Source organism: Furipterus horrens, unplaced genomic scaffold, assembly GCF_987537825.1.
Source record: "Furipterus horrens unplaced genomic scaffold, mFurHor1.1.pri manual_scaffold_13, whole genome shotgun sequence".
NCBI lineage: Eukaryota > Metazoa > Chordata > Mammalia > Chiroptera > Furipteridae > Furipterus > Furipterus horrens.
In genome coordinates, this window is record NW_028327183.1 from 59992849 (window position 1) to 60015210 (window position 22362).

Genomic DNA, 22362 nt, shown 5'->3' on the forward strand with positions numbered 1-22362 from the left:
CTTGTTCTCTTTCTAAAAACAATGGGGGAAAAAATGTCCTCAGGTAAGGATTTTTTAAAAATCACTTAGGAAAAAAGGGACAAATATTGATTAAAATACCACCACCCATGGATAATCAATTTTAATGTGGGTGGCATTCTTCCAGAGTTCCCCTGGGAGAAATTTATGGTTGCATAGAGTTGGGACCACTGATGTTATGAGTCTAATTTTGTTTTCCAATATATGCCATTCAATTTCTTCACTATAATTACTGAAACATTCTCCTGTTGCTGAGCATGTTTATTTAGCATCTTGCTGTTACAGACCATACCATAACCAAGGTCCTATGCCCCCATGCTTTCATACCTGGGGAGTGACTTCCATGAAGAAATTGCAAAGGTGAGATTGCTGAATCAGCTCATAAGCATGTACTGGAAACTTCCAACTTGACCACCCTACAAAAAGGGTGCACCTATATAACTAACATCCCTGGGTGTTGAATAATAGGGTCCAGTTCCCCACTGCTTTTACCTATATCCAACATAAGCCTTTTTAAAACTTTGCCAATCTTTATCTGCCAGTTGGCCTCTTTGGACTGCATTTTCTGCACCTGTAAAATGGAAATTATAGAACTTCTCTCACTAGGATTTCTGTATTAAATAAGATTATATAAATTGAGTGCTTGGGATACAGCCTGCCTCATAGAAGGTGCCGAAGCATACATGTATGCCTTCTTCATTTTTTATTTGCATCTATTGGGTTATTGATGAGATGCACATATACATTTTATGTTATTTACTGTCCATCTGTACTCCTTTTGTGAATGGCCTGCTCATACATATGGACTAGTGGACACCCTTGCCTTGGTCCACCCTGAGTGGAATAGAGATGGCTCTACATCAGGGATTGGCAGGCTTTTCTGGTAAAAATGTTGGCTTTTCAGGCCCTCCAATCTCTAGCAACTACTCAAATCTTCCTTATTCACAGCTTTAGGTAACATAGACCTGAATAGGTTTGGGCTATTTTCCAACAAAACTTTATTTACAAAAATATAGGTTTGACTGGACCTAAAGACCCCAGTTTGCCAAACTTGGCTCTAGTGTCCCCATGAAGCCTGGTATCCTTATATTATAAAAATACTTTTTTCCTGTTACCAGGTTCTTTCTTAAATTAATAGACATTAAATTTTATCAACTTCTTCCTCATTAATCATTGAGATGACTGGCTTTTGTTCACTGCTTAATTAAGATGGAACATGAAGTTATATATTTCTAGTAGGAAGAGCCGCATGCGATGCCTTGAGTTAATGTTCCCAAATCCAGGGGTACTAGCTGTACGATCTGTACATTATCTTATCTGGAACTTTTGCATTAATATTCCTGAGAGATACTGGCCTTTGATTTTCCTTTCTTTGAGTTTTGACAAATTGGTTTCACGAAAGAGGTAAATGTTCAGCTTTCTGCACGTTCTGAGACAGTTGTACATCAAAGCTTCTATTTCTTTCTTTTTTTCCAGTAATTTTTTATTAATTGATTTGAGAGAGAGAGAAAAGGAGGGAGGGAGGGAAGGAGAGGGGGAAGAGAGGAACATTGATTTGTTGTTCCCCTTGTTTACACATGTGTTGGTTGCTTCTTGTGTGTACCCTGGCCACACCCTCGGTGTACTGGGCTGACCCTAACCAGCTGACCTATCCGGCCAGGACCAAGAGTTTCTATTTCTAAAAGGTGAAAATAATTCACTGGTAGAAGAGTCCGGGTTTAGAATTTTATTGTAGAGTAATTCTTTGAGAATTTTTTCAATTTAATCCACAATGTTTAGTCTATTTAGGTTTTCTGTGTCTTCTTCAGTCAGGATTATCTTTTCCTAAAATATTGTTTCCAAGTGCACACAAAAATGTGCAAACCTTTTGATGTTGTTTTATGTTTATTTCCCTTTTTACTCCCAATGTAACAAATCTTGTCATTAGTTTTTCTCAGAGTCACCTTTTACCGTGTATTTTTTATCTTATAACCTTCCTTCTGCTTTGATTAGAAATATTTTTTTTAACTTCTTGTGTTGACCAATAAATTTATTTATACTTCTTGTTTTTTGCTACCTTAGTCCACCCATTTCTAATAATTCGGAATGATATTTGATATACTTTCTCCTCTTTGTCTTTTTTTAATTATTTATTTATTAAAGATTTTATTTATTTCTTAGAGAGGGGAAAGGAGGGAGAAAGAGAGGGAGAGAAACACTGATGTGCCAGGGAAACATTGATCAGTTACCTCTTACATGCCCCCAACTGGGGAACTGGCCTGCTACCCAGGCATGTGCCCTGGCAGGGAATCGAACTTGTGACCTTATGACTCATAGGCTGGTGCTCAATCCACTGAGCCAGACCTGCCAGGGCTCTTTGTATTTTTTAAAAATTATTTTTATTGTATTTTACCCATTACTATTTAGACCCCTTATAACCTCCCCACTGTTGTCTTTTCATTTATTGTAAAATTATAGAAAATTTAAAAGAAATGTAAAAAGAAAGTCACACAATATTCCAAGACTCTTATTAATTAGATGAGTTCATTTGTGTGTTTCCTTTTAAGCCCTTGTCCAAATGCACATGTAAGGTAAGAGACATAATTCTGCACCTTTCACTGCATGTTATAGGTGCTTTCCATGTTTCTATCTGGTGTTCATAATTACAGTTTATAGTGACTTCCTGAAACAAATTAGGAGCAGCCTAACTTTCTAGCATCAGGGGAACAACAAACTAAGTAATGGTACTCTGGCTTTTTGTAATAGTACATTGTCATTTAATCAAATATCATCAACCTCTTTTGACTTCTCAGCAACAGCTTTTCCCACACTGGTTGATCATATTAACCAATGTTGAAGTGAGTTTTGATCTTAGTAATTATTTCTCATTGGAAATTGCCCAAGGCATCAAATGCCACCCAGACTCAGCCCTTCTCTGGGAATGGGTCAAAAATGACAAAAATCTAAATGTAATTGTATAACATTTATCTTTTAAAATGAAATGTGTAGTTTTCCCCCTCCAGTAGTTCTTTGGTGCCCAATAAAGTTAGAACCTTAACTGAAAGTTTTCCCACACTGATGACATTTATATAGTTTCTCTCCAGTGTGTGTTCTCTTTGGTTGAGTGAAATATAAATAAAAACTGAAAGTTTTCCCACATTCATTACATTTATATGGTTTCTCACCAGTATGGATTCTCTTGTGAACTGTAAGGTGAGAGCTGGCTGAAGACTTTTCCACATTCACATCTGTACAGTTTCTCTCCAGTACATGTTCTTGCATGTTGTATATATGATAAGCAGTCACTAAAGGCTTTACCACGGTTGTAAAATTTTTTTCCATATGTGTTCTCTTATGCACATTAAGATTAGACATTCTACTGAAGGATATTCCACATTTATCACATTTGTAGGATTTCTCTCCAGTATGAGTTTTCTGGTGCCCATTAAGGTAAAAATTTTGGCTAAATGATTTTCCACATCTGTCACATTCATAAGGTTTCTCACCAGTGTGAATTTTCTGGTGCAAAATGAGGTGGAATCTCTGCTAGAAAGACTTTTCCACATTCATTATATTCATAGGCTTTCTCTCTACTGTGATATCTCAGATGATGAATAAGAGATGAAATCTTCTTACAGTCTTTCCCACATCCATTACGTCCATAGGGTTTCCTCCACTATGAGTTCTCATGACCTGAGAGAGGTGTGACCTATGAGTAAAAACAATATCCACTTTCTTTACATTCATAAAGTTTCTCTCCTATATTAATTATCTCAGGTGTAGAAAGGTATATGCTCTGGTTGGACTATTTATCATGCTCATTCATTTATACAGTTTTCCCAAGACTTATCTACATACATTGCCTTTAAGGGTTTCTTTCCTACCAAGATTTCCTGACAATTTTTTAAAACAAAATCATGCTGTAAGTTTTGAACTCCTGAGTCAACTTGCTGGAAATGTTCTTTAATAAGAAATTTTTGTGAAGAAACAAAGACTAAATTGAAGCTGCATGTTCTGACAACTTCAGCATTTCCCCAGTCCCTGTCCTGGGTCCCTGTTGCCCTTGTTTATAACCCACTGGCCCAGTATCTCCACGTGTTCCTTCTGCTTTCCTGATTCATCCTCAGGTTCCCAGTCACCTGCTACAGTAGAACCCCAGAAATCATCTGTTGTGGATCTTACCAGGCTGATGTCGCTAGGCAACTCTTCACCAGAAATGGCTTCGGTTGATGGAGACTCTTGGCTTTTGGATCTTTTCTTCCATTCTGGAAGGAAGTGAAAAACAATTTGGGTACTCGGGGGTGGGGGGACTCCTAGAGTTGGAACAATGAGGTAAAAGCAACGAGATGTGCATGACACAAGCAGAGGTTTCTAAATATCAACTAAGGAAAGGGATGGAACTATGAGAAGCCACCAAATGTACATACATAACACAAGAAATCTATAGGAAGGCTGATCCACAGAAAGAGTGATCGGCAACACAGGCAGGAGGGACAACATTAGGGGAAATAACACAAAATAACAGACATTTCCGAAGATGAAGTATCCCGGACAGCAATCCTTCTTTAATGCTTAGATATCTCCGAATTCTGACCCATCTCCCTACTTAAGTCCATTCCTCCTGTAATGGACACCACGCTAATCTTCCTAACAAACCAGTTTCACAATGCCAAGAAAATACCTCGTTAGATCCAGCCCTCCCAAGCACCCAGATCTAGGATCAAACTACCACAGTTATTCTCATTCTGTTCTTTCTCTTTTTTTAAAGATTTTATTTTGTTTTTGTTTTTATCTTTTTTTTTTTTGAAATGGCTATGTAGAAGCACACCCTTTAAATATTTTATTTATTTATTTATTTATTTATTTATTTATTTATTTATTTATAGAGAGAGGGGGAGAAAGAGCAGGAGAGAAACATGTAAGTGTGAGAGAAACATTGATGAGCTGCCTCTTGCACACCCGCAACTTGGAACCTGGCCAGTTATGTGCCCTGACCAGGAATCCAACCAGGAACCTTTTGGTTCGAAGGCCTGTGCTCAATCCACTGAACCACACCAGTCAGGGCGCATCCTGTTTTCTTTCATGTTTCTTTACTTCTCACTATAGGACCAGTGGTATATGACTATTTCTCCCATTAGTACACAACTCCTATCTATCCAAGGACCTTCCTTTGATCCTCAACATCTTAGGGGTCAGCAATCTCCCCCCTTCTCCTCATTTACATCATAAATTCCGGTCACCTCCTCTGACAGACCCTTCCCAACCTCCCAACCAGTATGGTTCCTCCTCACTTTCTACCTCACTATCCTGTTTTATTTCACTATACCATTTCTAATTTCATGAAGTTGTTCCCGATACATCCTCTCTGCTCTTTTTAAAATAGTTCATGAACTGCAACTGCCCTTCAGAGAGAACTGAAACACAAGTAGAAACCTCATCCAGCCCAGAATGATCCAACAAGAAAGCCCAAAAGGAGCTAAGAGTTTAAAATGACGACGGACTTTATCTGAAAGTTCCTCGGGGTGCAGCATGTTTTCCAGACTTAATGGAAATGATCAAAGAAAGGCAGAAGCCTCGATCTGCAGAAAGAAATTAAAAGCAACCAAAAGACTAATTCATTAGGAAAAAATATTGCACAAAATTCCTTTTAACTTCCTTCTAGATGTTGACTCTATAAAGCAATAACAACAATGCATAATGTGATTTATATAATATACACAAATAAAATACAAGACACCAGGAAAAATAGCAATTATATCAATATAAGTAGATTAAGTGGCATAATACTAACATAAGGCAGATTGTGGTAAGATTTGTATTAACCTTAGGGCAAATAAGACCAAAATTATATGATATCACAAGGAAATAAAGCTAAGAAGAAAATAAGAGATAAAATGGATTAATAAACAATATCAAATTAATCCAAAAGAGGCAGAATGGAAAAACAAAGGTATAAAGACCAGATAAGACAAAAAGAAAATAACAAGGTGGTAGACATAAACCTAAACAAACCAATAATTATATACTAAACACAAATTTACTAAACAGTCAAATTAAATAATAAGGTTGCTGAAATGGATTACAAACAAAACTCAATTAAATGGTATTTCCAAGACAGCTTCTTTAACATTTCAACAGATAAGTTGAAAATAAAAATAAAGAAAAAGATACAATATGGTACAATGACTACAAGCAAGCCCACTGGCTATACTAAGATCAAGCCAACTAAACTTGAGGTATTACAAGAGAAAAAGGACATTTCAGTGGTAAGAGGGTATGTTCAATAGGAAGACATAATCTGACATGATAGTAAACCCAATAACATAGTTTCAAAATACATGAAACAAAAACTGAAAAAAGAAAAAATACATATACAAGTCTAGTCGTAGTATAAGAGAGCGGCCAGAAGTCCCAGAATTTGGGGGATGGGACTCAGTGGAGCACAGCCATTTTCCTAAGAGATACCTAGTTTCTTAGTATGTAAATAGCTATGGCCACTTCACGCACCAAGGAGATAGGGCTTTGACTATAAAATGGTGACAAAAAGCTTATGGGCCCTGCGCAAAATTCTACAAGTGACCACGACTGTTCACCATACCCACAACGACACAGGCCACGGTTAGGGATTTAAAAATAGGGCAGGAGGCATTAAGCAGGACAGAGCCACATGGTTTGAAAGAGCTCAGAGGCACTCACCAGCCAGCCATGACATTGGGTGTGTAAGAAGGTGCCACGGGGTTCTGAATTAAAAGCTGAAGAACACCGCGACACAAGCAAAACCTCCCCCATCAAGCACAGATGCATGGGAGCTGCTGGGAAAGCTGAACTGTGTCTGGGAAATATGGAGCCATGGGCTTTTATGTTCCTAGAGGAAGATGGTACCTCTGACTTTTCTGTTCTAAAACTGGCCTGGTTTGGCAGTGGAAGGCAGGACTGTATGCTTGTGGGTGTTTTAAAAGGACTGGGACTTTATGGCAGAATTCCGCCATTAATCTAAATCTGTAAAACTTTTAAAAAAACAATTAATTTCCTCTTCACCAAACTCTGGTATTGGGAGTTATGGTTTTTGGTGGCAAGCAATCAAGCCCCTCATAACTGAACGGCCCATGGGTTCTGTTTCAATATCTGGAGATTTAACAGTCTTTTGTAAGCAGCCGATGGAACAACCAGACAAGGAAATACATAAGAATAATGTGTGTGCAACACAAGAACATAACTGAACTGACATTAATTGAACACTGTACCCAACAACAGTAGAATACATGTTTACCAAAACAGACCAAACCATATGGTCTCATAAAAATATTTCTCAATAACTTTAACAGAACAATTCATACACAGTAGATTCTTAGACCACAATGAAATTATCTACACATCCTCATATTTGGAAATTAAACAATGCACATCACGAATCCAGAAATCAGTTTCATATGTTGTACTTTCACTATTGGTAAATACTGCATATGAAAATTTGCAGGATGCATTTAAAGTAAGAGTTAAAGGAAAATAGGTAGCTATAAATAGAAACATTAGAAAGGAAGGATTAAAATTAGTGACCTAAGCTTCTATTTCAAGAAGCAAGAACAAAGAAAAGAAAATTAAACCAAGACAAAGTAAAAAATAATAAATAGCAGAAACCAAAGGAAAAAAGAAGAAAAAAAATATGATCATGACAATAGATGCATATATGGCATCTGATAAAGTATAATACCCATTCTTGATAAAAACTCAGCAAATCAGAAATAAGACTTCCTCAATGCTAAAGAGTATTGGGTCATGTTTAATGGTGACATACTGAGTACTATTCCCTAACATCAGGAGCAAGGCGAGGGTGTTCATTCTCTTCACTTTTATTCAATATTGCACTAGATAATCTATGGTGCAGGTATCAGAACAACGGATGTCACATGAGGGACTAACTAGAAAGGGGCATAAAGGACATGTTGTAGGAGATAAAAGTATTCTATATATGGATTGGAGTATGAGCTGTAAAACTATTGGATTATATTCTTAAGAACAGCACATCTCAGGACTTCTAGACAAGATGGAGACGTAAGTAGACATGCTGCATCTCCCTCCACAACTCAGAAGGAATACAATTACCTCAGAAATGGAGACAACCAAAAGTTCCAGAAAGTCAAGTCGCATGGAAGGCCAACATACAAAGATATAAAGAAGAAATACTCATCCAGACAGGTAGGAGGGGCGGAGCGGCAGCAGCAGCGGCAGGCTAGCAGAAAGCTCAGTCACACATTTAAAAGAGTCAGGAGGGACACCTGGGGAGCACTCCCATTACCAGACCAGACCACAGCAGCTTAGTTCCAGCTCCAGGGAAAATAAAGCCTCATTGCTTCTGACTGTGAAAACCAGTGGGGGTTGGGGCAAAGGAAGAAATTGCCAGTCTCTCAGCAGAGTCCGCTTGTTGACAGGCTCCCACGGTCCTAGAATGTCTGCTGACCCACACATTCTGGGAACACGGCCAGGGCAACAGCTAGAGAGGAGCCAGTCCCATACGTAAGTGGGCGAAGTGCCTGGAAAGGGGCAAGTGCTGAGCAAGTGGCATTGTTCCCTCTTAGACTCCCCCCACAGATACAACACCACAACGGAGTGAAACAGGTGGCCCCATACTGACAAATACCTAAGGCTCAGCCCCTAACAACTTAACAGGTGTGAAAACTCTACCTAAGATACACAGGCAAACACATGAGCCTGCCAAGATGAGGAGACAGAAGTATGGCCCAAATGGGGGAATAGATCAAGGTTCTAGTGGGAGAAGTAAATGACAAGGAGATAGCTAACCTAACAGACAAGGAGATAGCCAACTTATCAGACACAGAGTTCAAAACAGTGATGTTAAAGATACAGGCTTGACAGATATACTTAAGTACAGCAAATGCATAAGGGAAGAATTGAAGGCTATGCTAAATGAAATGAAGGAAAATCCACACAAAATCAATGGTGAAGGGAAGAAAACCAGGTTTCAAATCAGTGAGTTGGAACATAAGGAAGAAAAAAACAGCCAACTAGTGCAGAATGAGGAAATAAGAATTGAAAAAAAAAATGAGGCGAGGCTTAGGAACCTCTAGGACAACTTTAAATGTGCCAACATCTGAACCATAGGGGTGCCAGAAGGAGAAGAGGAAGACCAAGAAATTGAAAGCTTATGTGAGAAAATAATTAAGGAAAACTCCCCAAATTTGGCAAAGGAAGCAGACATACAAGTCCAGGAAGAACAGAAACAAGCTAGATCCAAAGAGGACCACACCAAGATACATAATTAAAATGCCAAAGTTTAAAGATAAAGAGAGAATCTTAAAAACATCAAGAGAAAAGCAGAGTTGCCTATAAAACTATCAGCTGATTTCTCAAAACAAACTTTGCAGGCAAGAAGGGGCTGGTAAGAAGTATTCAAGGTGATGAAAAGCAAGGACTTACAACCACGATTACTCTCTCCAGCAAAGCTATCATTTGGAATGGAAGGGCAGATAAAGTGCTTCCCAGACAAGGTAAAGCTAAAGGAGTTCATCATCACCAAGCCATTATTATATGAAATGTCAAAGGCACTTACTTAAGGAAAAAAAATCAAAATTATGAACATGAACATGACAACAAACTCACAACTAGCAACAACTGAATCTAAAAAATAAAAACAAAATCCAACTAATCAAACCAGAATAGGAACAGAATCATAGATATTGGGATCATTTGGAGTTATCAGCTGGGAGGGGGAAGGGGGAGAAATGGGGAAATGGTGCAGGGATTAAGCATAATCGGTTGGTACAAAATAGACAGAGGAAAGTTAAGAATGATATAGGAAAGGGTGAAGCCAAAGAACTTATATGCACAACCCATGGACATGAACTAAAGTACGTGGGATAGCCTGACGGAAGTGGGGTATTGGGCAGAGGGGCACAAAAGGAAAAGAAATTGGGACAACTGTAACAACATAATCAATAAAATATACTTTTAAAAAATGATAAAGTTAATATCTGATGATGACAATGAGAACATTGGTCAAGGGTTTTCCAGGCCCGGGGCTGTACTAAATAAGCACCCCAATTCCTGGAAAGTCATTTGATCCTCACAACAGGCGAAGGAAGGTGTTCTTAATTCCTGAGGATGTTTCTTTTTGTTTGTTTGTTTTTTCAGTGTGTCCAGGGTTTGAAATCACAATTACGCTGGCATCATGAAAACTCAGTGAGGTTGCCCTGGCTGGGTAGTCCAGTTGGTTGGAGCGACTTCCTGTACACCAAAAGGTGACGAGTTCAACCCCAGTCTGGGCACATACCTAGGATGCGGGTTTGATCCCCTGTAGGGGCAGGTGTGGGAGGCAGCCTATCTATATTTGTCTCACATTGATGTTTTGCAAGCAAGTGTGGGCTCTCTCACTCCCTCTCTCTAAAATCAATAAACATATCCTGGGGGAGGATTAAAAACGAGAAAGAAAATTGAGACACCCTGACCCAGTAGCTCAGTTAGTTAGAGCATTATCCAGATACGCGGAGTTCTGGTTAGATAGAGGGCACATACAAGAAGCAACGAATGAGTACAAAAATAAGGGGAACAACAAATGGACGTTTCTCTCTCTCCCTTCTTCTCTAAACTCAATAAGTTTTAAAAGGATCAACCAATTCACATATAAACAAGGAGAGATGTTCCCTCTTCCAGACAAATTATTCCAGGTGACGGAAAGACCGGGATTGTTTCTTCCTTAAGTGCGCGGTAGCTGAAGCCCCCTGGGTCCGAAGGGTTTGGGACTCGATCTTCGTTGGTACCTTTAAGGACCCCCATGCCTCGGGTTCACTGTCTCTTGTTTCCCTCCGCGGCCAGGGTGACAGAGGCAGGGCGGGGATGCCGGGCAAAGTCTCACTCTGGAGAGTCACGCCCACCCAGCTGTGGGGAACAGATGCAAACGCCCCAAGTCCAGCCAGTCCGGAGCGAGGGGACGCGGCCACTCATCCGGGAACGGGCGGCCAGGAGCCCCAAGACAAGCGTCTCCTCCGACTCCCGGGCGAAAGCCCAGCGGAACACTCGGGCTGCGTCCCTGGCGGGGCGGACACGGAACTGACCGGAAGCGGACGCGGCGCCTTCTGGGTGATGTAGTTCTGCCCGCGGGGACGCGCTAGCCACGGGCTTTGTGCTGCCACCTAACGGTGAGCGGTGCCGGTGCGACCTACCAGCTGAGAAGGGCGGGAGTCCACGAGGCAATCCCGAACTCCGACCTTGCTGGAGAGGTTCTCCCGTCCCGCGTGGGGGCGGGGCACGCCGGGGCCACCAGATGGAAGCGCGCTGCCCTTGGGAACTGTAGTTCGCCGCCTTTTGGCGCAGGCGCAATCCCAGACGGTCGTGTCGGGGCCTTTGTGGAGTCATTCCGTCCGTGAGCGAGATCGGGGGGGACGGGCCAGCGAGGTGGAGCCAGTAGGGGATCCGGCATCCTCCCTGGGGCTCCGGCCGCGGTGTGTACCCTCCCGCGCGTGATTGTAATAAGTCCGTTTTGTTCAGTTGGGCCCGAGGCGGCTCCCATCGGGGGAGGCGGGGCCGGGGCCGAATGATCGGGGCCCGGTAAAGGGCGGGGGGCTCCAGGGTACCAGAGGAGGGTTGGTGACATCCTGTCTTTAGCGCCAGTGGTCCGTCCCTCGGGGGTGCTATCGGACAGATGGCCAGCCCAACCCTTCGGAGACTGGAGCCAGCCTGACCTGCATTCGTTCCCCGCTTTGGTGGGGACAGTCGGATTTCTCAGGGTGGGGAATGTCTAGGCCCCAACACGCAGCCAAATACAGCCTTGCCATCCTCAGGAGCCTTCTCTTCCCAATGAAGACGACCAAAAACACAGGATTTTAATCTCAGTCGCCTGGGACCCAGAAAACAGACTCATTATATGAAACATACTGAGCACTGACTGCTTGCCAAGCAACATCCATGCTCCTTTATTAATTTGTCAAACACGTTACTTACGTTTCCTGGGTGCCAGGCCCTGTTCTATTCCCACGAGCCTCTGCAGAGGTAACTCCCATCCTGAACTGCAGTGAGGACAACACAGCACAAACGGGATGCGGCAGAATCGGGATGCATACTCAGGGTCATCAACGGAAGGTGTAGACACAAGGCAAACTCATCGTACCTTGGGCCTGAGTTTCATTCTGGGCAACCAGGCAGGGCTGAGCTTTTAAACCACCGGGAACACATAACAGTATGTATGTCTTAGATGCTAATTAGGTGCTCGCTGATAGGTGAGGCTTCCCTCCCCGCAGCAGTCGCTTTATGTGTATACTGCTGCTGTTCTGCTCCTTTTTCACTTTTTCACACTCTTGATTCATGTAATCTCCATGTTGGGTCACTACCTTCATTTTAGGGGAGAGAGAAACTGAGGCACCGTAGTGCCCAGGGAACCCAGACTGTGTGGTTTCACGTCATGTTGACAGAAGTAGTCATGACCCTGGACATCATCTGAGTAACAAGGGTTGTCCCGTTTGCCCAACTGGTCCTCACTTTTCCTGTCTTTGGAAGGGCGTGGGTAAATCTGAGATCATTATTCAGCGGTGCCCAGAGAAGCAATGGCTCACAGCAGACACTTGGGAAATGCCAAGCTCAGGTTCACTGCTGTTGGGTTTGGCCTGGGGGGCTGAGCTCCAGGGTCTGGCAGCTGCAGCTCCTTCTGCCTCCAGGTAGGGGTTCCAACACTTGGGGTCTCTGGTCACCATAGATGCTGGCTCAGCGTCTCACATCCCCATTCCCCCCAGAACTGGCTGCAGAGAAGCCGGCTTTTTGCAAGAGACCAGACGAGGAGGGAATGACCACTGGGCTCCTGGATGCGGGGCTCCCAGTGAGTAAACCACCACCCTCACACTCCGACCACCCAAACTTAAGAGAACCCCCTAACAACCAGCTTGGCCTTGTCTCACATCACCAGCTGCTCCCAGCAGCAGACACTGCCGGGCTGGCCCTGGCTGAGGAAACTCCTGTGTGATGTTCCAGGAGCAAGTGACCTTTAAGGACGTGGTTGTGGACTTCACCCAGGAGGAGTGGGGGAAGCTGACACCTGCCCAGAGGACCCTGTACTGCAGTGTGATGCTGGAGACCTTTGGGCTCCTAGTCTCCGTGGGTAAGGCCACACCCTACCCCTCATGGTCTCCCCCAGTATGGACTAATTCTCCTGACTTAAAAGTGGGCATATGGGAGCCAGAGATCGGCAGAGTGTAGTAAAAAAAAAGGTGGGGGGGCATACATCTAGGCATTTGCACAGATAACTTGGATGTGTCGTGGGCCTGACGGACCAGACTGTTTCGGATTAGGGAGTATCGATGAGGATGTTTTGCCTGCAAGTTACAGATCCTACCTGAAAATGCCAGAGGCAGGACATCATGGATAAGAGGGACACACTGGGTCCCAGAAGTGCAGAATCCCAGGCTACAACTGGGTCTTCTTCTGTTGGTGTCAGGAGCCTCCCTCCTTCCTCGCCACCTCCTTCTGTACTGCTTCCTGCCGCCATTTACAGAAGGGTACTCCCATCTTGTTTCAGCTACAAGGTCCCCTCCACACTAGTCATTGTTGCTAGTGGGCAGTGGAAGAAGAGCTTTCTCTGGGTGGCCAGTCACATATCCCCCACGGAGCTAGGGGTGGAGTCAGCGGATGACAATGGAAGGATATTGGGGGTTATTTGGTCCCAATAACTTTGGTTTTGGGGGTTACCAGCTACTTGGGCCCTGGAAGGCTGAAAGTAAGTGTGCAAGAACTAGCAAGGGCCCCGGGACACAACTGTTCATGCCCTGGGTCTCCCCCTGAGCAGGACGTTGGCTCCCGAAGCGCCCCCTCATCTCCCTGCTGGAGCAGAAGGCAGAGCTGTGTCCTGTGGAAGAAGAGGTTCCACAATGTGTGTGTTCAGGTGAGATGAGAGTCTGCAGGACTGGAAGGAGCCTACTCACTCCTCCAGGTCTCTCTCCGTATCCGATCTCAGATTCTCTAGAACAAACTGACCACTCACTGTTAATGAACAGACACCAGCCACTGTTGTGCTATGAGTGAGAACAAGTTCCTGGCCTCCCTGAATTTACATTCTTGGTGAGGGAGAGGGGCACACAATGAATAACTAAAAATATAATAAGAACAGTGAATAGGGTGATTCCAGATTATGATGAATCCTGAGAAAGTGAAAGATGGTGATGAGGTAGAGACTACAGTTGGGGGAGAACTTGAGCAGAGAGATGAGGGCTCACCGATGGAAGGAGGTCACATGGGAGTTGAAGCCTGAACCCTGAGAACCAGGCCTCCATGAAACAATCTGGGAGAATGGCTTCCAGGCAGAGGAAACAGCAGGTGCAGGGGCACTGGGGTGGTTCAGGTCTCTTACTGAGTAACAGACCCTCCAACATCACTGCCTTAAAGCAGGGGCTCTCTTATGACTCCGGCATCTGTGTGTCATGGCTCTAGGCCCGGCTCTTGCACATGCCTGAGGTTGCCTGGGTGGTTCTGCTCTTCATACCCGCTGTCCAGCTCCCGAGACCAGAGGGCACCTCTGTAAGAAGTGGGGGTGTCCTGTCCCTCTGGCAGGCAGTTCCCACTGGTGTCCGGCCATGACCCCATGTAAACAGTGGCTCATTGCCAGTGCCCAGGAAGGATGGACAGTTTGTCGGAGGGAGGACACAAGAGGGTCTCCCCTGCCTGAAATAATAACTACCCTTCGGCCTTGTCCACAGAGGCTCAGTTGGTGGTACACTGTCCTGCTGGTTCAATCCTGACCAGGGCATATGCTTGGGTTGTAGATTCGGTCCCTCTTCGGAGTGTGTATGAAAGGCAGCCAATCGATGTTCCCTTGCTCTCTTTCTCCTTCTGTTCTCCTCACTAAATAAATAAATGAGAAAATAATATTATAAAAAATAATGACAATAACCAGTCTTCCTTCCAAGGCACTATTCTACCAACTGCACTTGACTGGACTGTTTTGTCCCCCTTAACTTTCCACTAGAGTGTGGCAAGAATCGGAATAGTGCCCACATCACACCTTTAGGCCAGTCCAGTGTCAGGAAGAAGGGCATGGGACTGCATTTGTTTTCCACCCAAATGTCTGTTATCCCTTATTGGTGGGGAAACAGTGATGAGTAAGGCGGGCAAAGGCTCTGCCCATGGGATCCTCCCAGTTAGGGAGACATACACGATAAACCAGCTCAAAGGGCTCTAACATACACAGTCCTTTATTGATCCTCGTGGTAAAGGACATATCAGCGGTTTCCAGTTTCGGGAGCTGATGGGTTTCTTTACATCTGGGGCGAGGTGGTCCAACAGTGAGGGGCCTCCAAGAAGAGATGGCTCTGAGCAATGGGAAGGCTCAGTGGTCCTTCCCACATGGTGGCTTTGCCTCCATCACCACCTGGCTTGGTGGACACTGTGTTAGCCGGGGCCTGACCATCAGCTCTGCTCCATCCAAGCCTGGGCATCTGGTGACATTTCCCCTGAGGGCTCATTCCTACCTCAGCATCTTTTCCAGCCCAAATTCTCTGTGCGCCCCTTGCCCACTCCATCTGTGCCCCTTATACCAACTCCCCTCCCCTGTTGTCTGTACTTTCCCTGACTCTTCTGTTCCTTTTGTGGTTTATAAAGCCATATGGTTAAATGGTCAAAGCCACTTACATCCTAAACCTCTCATAATACTGCCTTAGGTCTGCCATCCACCTATCCATGGACAAACTGATCTGCCCGGATAGTGATTGAGGGACAATTCCATTTTTTGTTTCAGACTTGGAAAATAGATCGAAACGCAAACACTCAGCTGCAAAGGAAGACATCTCTGAAGACCTATCCAACAATGTCCTGGTAGAAAGATTCCTGTGGAATGGTCGGCGAGGCTCTAAGGGTGAAGATGCTCAGGGCCACTGGGAACAGAGTTCTGAGAGTCTTGATGGCACTGTCGTTCAGGCAGCCTTCATGCCTGTGAAGACATCCTTTCCGGAGCAGCAACCGGGGAAGGAGTTTGGGGAAAATTTAAGTCTGAGCGTTGATCTCCCGAGTCAACCCATGACTCCTGAAAGACAAAGCTCCCGCACATGGGGAATGCACAGAAAAAGGGAGAATACAGACTCAATGTTAAATGTCCAACAGAAAACCTATGCAACAGAGAAGCCCTACAGATGTCAGGAATGTGGAAAGTCCTTTAGTCACAGTTCTGCACTCATCGAGCACCACCGAACGCACACAGGGGAGAGACCTTACGAATGTAACGAATGCGGAAAAAGCTTCCGAAATAGCTCGGCACTTACCAAACACCAGAGAATCCACACTGGTGAGAAACCCTATAAGTGCACGCAGTGTGGGAGGACCTTCAACCAAATTGCTCCACTGATCCAGCACCAGAGAACTCACACAGGTGAGAAGCCCTATGAGTGCAGAGAATGTGGGAAGTCCTTCAGTTTTAGGTCCTCCTTTAGCCAACACGAGCGGACTCACACAGGTGAGAAGCCTTATGAATGTAGTCTATGTGGGAAGGCCTTCCGGCAAAGTATCCACCTTACCCAGCACTTGCGAATCCACACTGGGGAGAAGCCATATCAGTGTGCTGAGTGTGGCAAGACCTTTAGCCACAGCTCATCCTTGACTAAGCACCAGCGAATCCACACTGGGGAGAAACCCTATGAGTGCCATGAGTGTGGAAAAGCCTTTACCCAGATCACACCACTGATTCAGCATCAGAGGACACACACAGGAGAGAAGCCCTATGAATGCAATGAGTGTGGGAAAGCCTTCAGCCAAAGCACACTCCTGACAGAGCATCGGAGGATTCACACTGGGGAGAAGCCCTATGGGTGTAATGAGTGTGGAAAAACCTTCAGCCACAGCTCATCTCTCAGCCAGCATGAGCGGACACACACTGGAGAGAAGCCCTACGAGTGCAGTCAGTGCGGCAAGGCCTTCCGGCAGAGCACACACCTCGGTCAACATCAGAGGATCCACACAGGGGAGAAACCCTACATGTGCAGTGACTGTGGCAGGGCCTTCAGCCACAGCTCATCCCTAACGAAACACCAGCGGATCCACACTGGGGAGAAGCCCTATGAGTGTAACGTATGTGGCAGGGCCTTCAGCCAGCTCACTCCACTCATTCAGCATCAGAGAATCCACACGGGAGAGAAGCCCTATGAGTGTAACGAGTGTGGCAGAGCCTTCAGCCAGAGCTCCCTTCTCATAGAACACCAGAGAATCCACACCAAGGAAAAGCCCTATGTGTGCAACGAGTGTGGGAAGTCCTTCAGTCACAGCTCATCGCTGAGCCAGCATGAGAGGACACACACTGGGGAAAAGCCATATGAATGCCCACATTGTGGCAAATCCTTCAGGCAGAGCACTCACCTCACTCAGCACCGGAGGATCCACACTGGCGAGAAGCCGTACAAGTGCAGGGACTGTGGGAAGGCCTTCACACACAGCTCCTCCCTGACCAAGCACCAGAGAACTCATACTGGGTAGAGGTACTCTACACAAACTGGGACATAGGAAGCCTTAAGCCATAGTTCATCCCTTCCAACACTTGATCCATAATACTCATGATCAAGATGACAGACATTGATACACACTCCTTCACACACAGCACACTGCTCAGATCATCCCAACAGGGAAATGTGGAGGTGATCAACATTGAGGACCTTCAGATATGAGTGTCCGTCAAGGCTATATTATAGAACCCACAAAAGGAGCAGTGGTAAGCCCTGGCCCATGTGGCTTGGTGGGAGCATCTTTCTGTACCCAAAGGATTGTGTGTTCAAACCCTAGTCAAGGCCCACACATACCTAGTTTGTGCGTCTGATTCCTGCTCTGGGCATGGACAGGAGGCAATCAGTCAGTATTTCTCTTCTTTTCTTTCTCCCTTCCTCTCTCTGTAAAACCAGTGAAAAAGATATCCTCACGTGAGATTTTAAAAAGGAAAAAAGAAGTGGAATAATGTATTGGATTTTGGCATGAATTCTAAGGATTCAACAGATTTCAAACTTTAGATTTTCCAAATGGTGAGTCCCAACAAAGGCCTTTCATGTAAAAGAATCAAGTGCAGTCCAAGTTTATCATTATTTCACATTACCTTATTGAGTGGGGAGAACTGCTTATGAATGGTACAGATGGATGCTGTTATTCCCTAAAAAGAATAACAAGTGTCCCACACATAGAAGTGGTATCTGTATGGAATCACAATGCATACTCAGCTGTCTCAGTACAAAGCTTTATGATCTATATGTAAATTACCTGACCAGGGTATATAGCAACCAGTCTCACAGATTTGAATTTCACAGGACAAAGTATCAGTGTACTAGAAACAGATTTTAAATTAGTTATCTGAATTATATTACAATAAATTAACCCTTATATGCAATGGTATTGGAGAGATTTTGTACAGGAAGTCTTAAAATGTAACTTCAGTGGAGTTTTGCAGGTTCTGCAATGGCTTTTGCTATGTTCGGGTTATAAATTTCTTCACAGGACTCGGGCATTAGACAGATGGTGCCATAGTACAAAAAGATCAATATTTTTCCTAACTCCCATCTCATAAACAATAGGACTTACATGTTGGAACCTTATATTTTGCAAGATTTAGTCATCTGGATATGTACAAATTACTACCTTCCTGAAGCATTTTTTAACTGATTCTTTGTTCTGGTGTTTAATAAGCTTTTGTTTTTTTACAACAACTTGAAGGTCCATAGTATTTCACGGAACACTGAATCCTCTGAAATCAAAAGGATCATGACAACCATGACCCCTAAATAGTGACTTGCCACCTGTGACTATTGCCACACAGCAATAGTAACTAATAACACTGTGGGAGAGTTTTGTTTTGTTTTTTTTTTAATACTAATGGAATTGGGTCACTCTTGCCTCATACCCTTCAGTGGTTCCTACCATTCTTCAGATAAGGAGAAGCCCCTCACTATGACAGACAAGGTGCTTAAAGATTGAGCATCTGCCCACCTTCGGGTCTCAGTCTACCACAGGTGTCTGTGTGCCAGCCACATAGACCTTATTTTTTCTGAACTAGTGTGTCTCACAGTGGGACCCACGACTTTTGTCATCAAAATCACCCAGGGTGTTGGTTATAAATGCAGGCTCCAAATGAGCCCATATCTTTGGGGTGGGGATGATGAGGCTGACTTATATCGTATATGAGTGTCCTGCTCTAAACACATGACATGTTGTCCTTCTCAAGGACTGTACAAACACCTTTTCTGCTTTATAAGGGACTGCTCCCTCCAGCTGTCACTAGTTCATGCCCACATATCCTCCCGTCTCTGACGCATGAATCTTTCCTCAAAGAATCCTTTCCAGAGACTTTGTAGTACACATGATGATCGTTATTTGTCTGCTTTGTTTAAGGTCTCTCAGAAAACTAAAGGTGGGAGCCCTTTGGGATCAGGACCCCACCTTATGGCCCTAGTTGACCTTAATTACCTTTATAAAGGCCCTATCTCCAAATATAGTCACATTGGGGTTTGGACTTCAACATGTGGATTTAGGGGCAAGGAAGTTGCAATTCAGTTTATAATGGTATAAGCATTTCCCATGAAATGGCAGGTTTCCATGTATGTGATTTACCCTTCCCTACCCCATGAACTCCTCCCATTCTTTGTCAGCCCACCGGGGCTGCCCCTTGCCCTCCAGATATCCTACATTCCTTTGAGTCTGGGCTCCATGCCACATGGTCTGTACACTTTCCAATTTTCCCAATACAACCAGTGAGACTTGGGCAACCTTCTGGTACCTCCCATTTTCTGCATTTTTGTCAATGTCCCATGTGCCTGCACCTTTGGATAGTAGTTGAGACCTTCAGCACATCCCCATTGCTGTTAATGCCTGGGCCAAACCAGCTTCCCCTAAGAATGAGTGGGAACATCTGGCTATTTTCTCTCTGATGAAATCATCCACTTACAAGCTTCTACCATGTCGTCAGCAGGGTGGTGCTGGTGGTTAGGGGAAGAGCAAAAAATCCTTAAACTTTTTCAGTAGGTTTGGTTTTTTGTAGTGGTTTGAGAAAAGCAATTCTGAAACTATTTTAGGATTTTGTAAATTAACATGTGGAGTTTTGAGGTGCCTGCATCCTCAATATTGAGCCCAACTGCATTTCCAAGGGCCGCCAGTGGTGCGGGAGGCTACCTTTGATGAGCGTCTTAACTTCCAGAAAGGCGGGGGTGGACAGACTGGCACAGTCCAGGAAGCTGGGTTTGAACAATCTAGAAGTTATAGAAAATCATGATTACACCAACCTTATCCACCAGGTGGGGACCTCCGACAACTAGAGCCTTCAACTGCTACCCGGAGGCTCCGAGAATGAGGCAGTGGACCGCCACAGGCAATCGGACTCACCTGGGAGAAAAGCCTCCTGGGAGTTGATGTCCAGCCCCCGCCCCTTGATGTAGGCCGCACTTCCAAGGTTTTTTCTCACTATATTTCCGAGAGGCTACCGTTGCGCGTGCGTTCCGACCACCAGAAAGGCCCGGTGGGCAGCTCCGAAGAGTCCGAGAAATCTAGGTTTTGAGAATTCCTGGAGATTTAAGGGATCACGGTTACACTACCCTTGTCCACCAGGTGACGCAGTCAGCCACGCGGAGCCCGGTTCTACTCACACACAGCTCCGAGGCACGGGTGCCCTTCCCCACGGAGGGACCCAGCAGTGGATGCCCCGATCTCCGCGCAGGAGAGGACTTCGGAGAGTGGGAGAGTAGGCTCCCCCGCCAGGCCGAGGCCGCACTGAGGAGTGTTTCTCTCACTGTAACTCCCCAGGGCTACCGTTGAGCTACCGCTGCGTTCGGCGGCGCCACAGTGTCCAGGAAGCCTGCGTTCGAGAATTCCAGAGCTCGTGGGAACCGTGTCCACGTGAACTGTGTCCGCCAGATGGCGCGCGCCGACACCGTGAGGCTCCTGCTCCTCTGGGACGGCTCTGTGGTACCGCTACCGATGACCTCCCCGACAGCTGGACGCAGTGGGCAGCAACGGCCCATGGGTGTCTCGTGGGAGCGAAGTCTCCAGGGACTTGTAGTCTGTTGTGACGGGCCCCGGGCCCCGAGTGCCCAGAGCTGCGGACGACAGTTCCCAAAGCAACCGCGGCAGCACGCTGGGTCTCAGCGGGTCTTCGGTCTTCAGTCGTACATCAAACACGCCGCATTCTCAAATGCATTTTCTTGGGACGAAGTGAAAATAAATGTTGCACGCGCTTTCTGTATTCCACAAGAAAACAAACTTAAATATCATGTCGCTGTCCGGGAGTCTGCATGTACTTACAGGGTAATGAAGTGTACTGTCCCCCGGAATGAAACCCAGAAAACAATCAACTCTGCCGTTATTCTTCTCCGTATCTCCTTTATGACCCTGTCTCTCCTCCAAGCTGGGACGACAACCGCTAGGACCGCTATCCTGCGGACGGAAAGCGAACATTTATGAAGGGGACAAAACTACGAGTGTCAGGAACCGAACTTCGGTTACGAAACCTACGACGGGTCGGCAAAGCGGCGCACGGAACCGACGCAAGGCGATCTGGGATTTGTAGTTAGACGAGCGCGGGCGCAGTTCCGGCGAAAGGCGCACGCGGCCTTCGTCCTGCCGCTCCACAAAAGGGTGCCTAAGGGGAGGTTTCAGCTGAGACGGTGACGCTGGAGCCCGAGGCTTTGGGGAGCAGTGCTCGGACGAACAGCTAAGGCCACGGTCCAAATCGGGGCGAATAAGGAAACGACCGGAAGCACGCGCGCGGCCCTCTGGGAGTTGTAGTTCGGTTTGCAGGACGCGAAAGCCGCAGCCTTTGTGCCGCCTGGTAACGGTAAGTGGTCCCCGTCCGGGGCGGGACTTCTGAGGTAGACGGGAACTGGCGAAGCCGTTCTTGGACGCTGACCTTGCTACAGCGGCCCCAGGGTCCGGGACGCGGCCAGCCTGCAGCGACTGGGCGAGCACGCTGCCCTCTGGGACTAGGTCCCGGTCGCCCGACTGCGCAGGCGCAGTCCCGACCGGTGCCGGCTGCGGACTCGGTCAGGTCAGCGAGACCGACGGCGGACGGGTGAGCGGCCGTAGCGCCGGAGGGAATCCGGCGTCCCCTCTGGAGCTCCGGACGTGGTGTGTACCCAACCGCGCGCCGTTGTGTTATGTTCCCTTTGGTTCCTTTGGGCCTGGGCGGCTCCCTTCCTGGTCAGCGGTGCTCGGCCGAGTGGGCGGGGCTCGGTAAGGGGTGTTCCGGGGCCCTAGAGGAAGTGTTGGGCTGGGGGCGCTCCTGGCTGCGGCGAAAAGCGTCGCAACCTCCCGGCGACTAGACAGACGCTCGGAGACAGCCGACCCGACCCTTGACAGACACGGAGGCCTTCGTTCCCTAAAGGGTGACCATGGGAGGGGACCGGAAACACCAGGTTTTAA

The 22362-nt window shown here is 45.8% G+C and overlaps 1 protein-coding gene and 1 long non-coding RNA gene across 2 annotated transcripts; one reads left to right on the forward strand and one right to left on the reverse strand.

Moving 5' to 3' along the window:
• Positions 1-14323: 14323 nt before the first annotated feature.
• Positions 14324-21058, reverse strand: LOC149995720 (uncharacterized). The gene is made up of 3 exons (XR_016507848.1): positions 20332-21058; positions 17772-17858; positions 14324-14835 (listed from the first exon to the last, which is right to left on the reverse strand). It is a non-coding gene; the product is annotated as an uncharacterized LOC149995720 (long non-coding RNA).
• On the forward strand, positions 15731-18400 carry LOC149995721 (uncharacterized). Its single transcript, XM_090261049.1, has one exon. It carries the CDS (start codon positions 15916-15918, stop codon positions 17449-17451), a length of 1536 nt encoding a protein of 511 aa, XP_090117175.1. The 5' UTR covers positions 15731-15915; the 3' UTR covers positions 17452-18400.
• Positions 21059-22362: the final 1304 nt, after the last annotated feature.

Excerpts from the sequence above, each read along its gene's own strand:
- LOC149995721 (XM_090261049.1), top strand. The coding sequence starts at position 15,916 with ATGCCTGTGAAGACATCCTTTCCGGAGCAGCAACCGGGGAAGGAGTTT.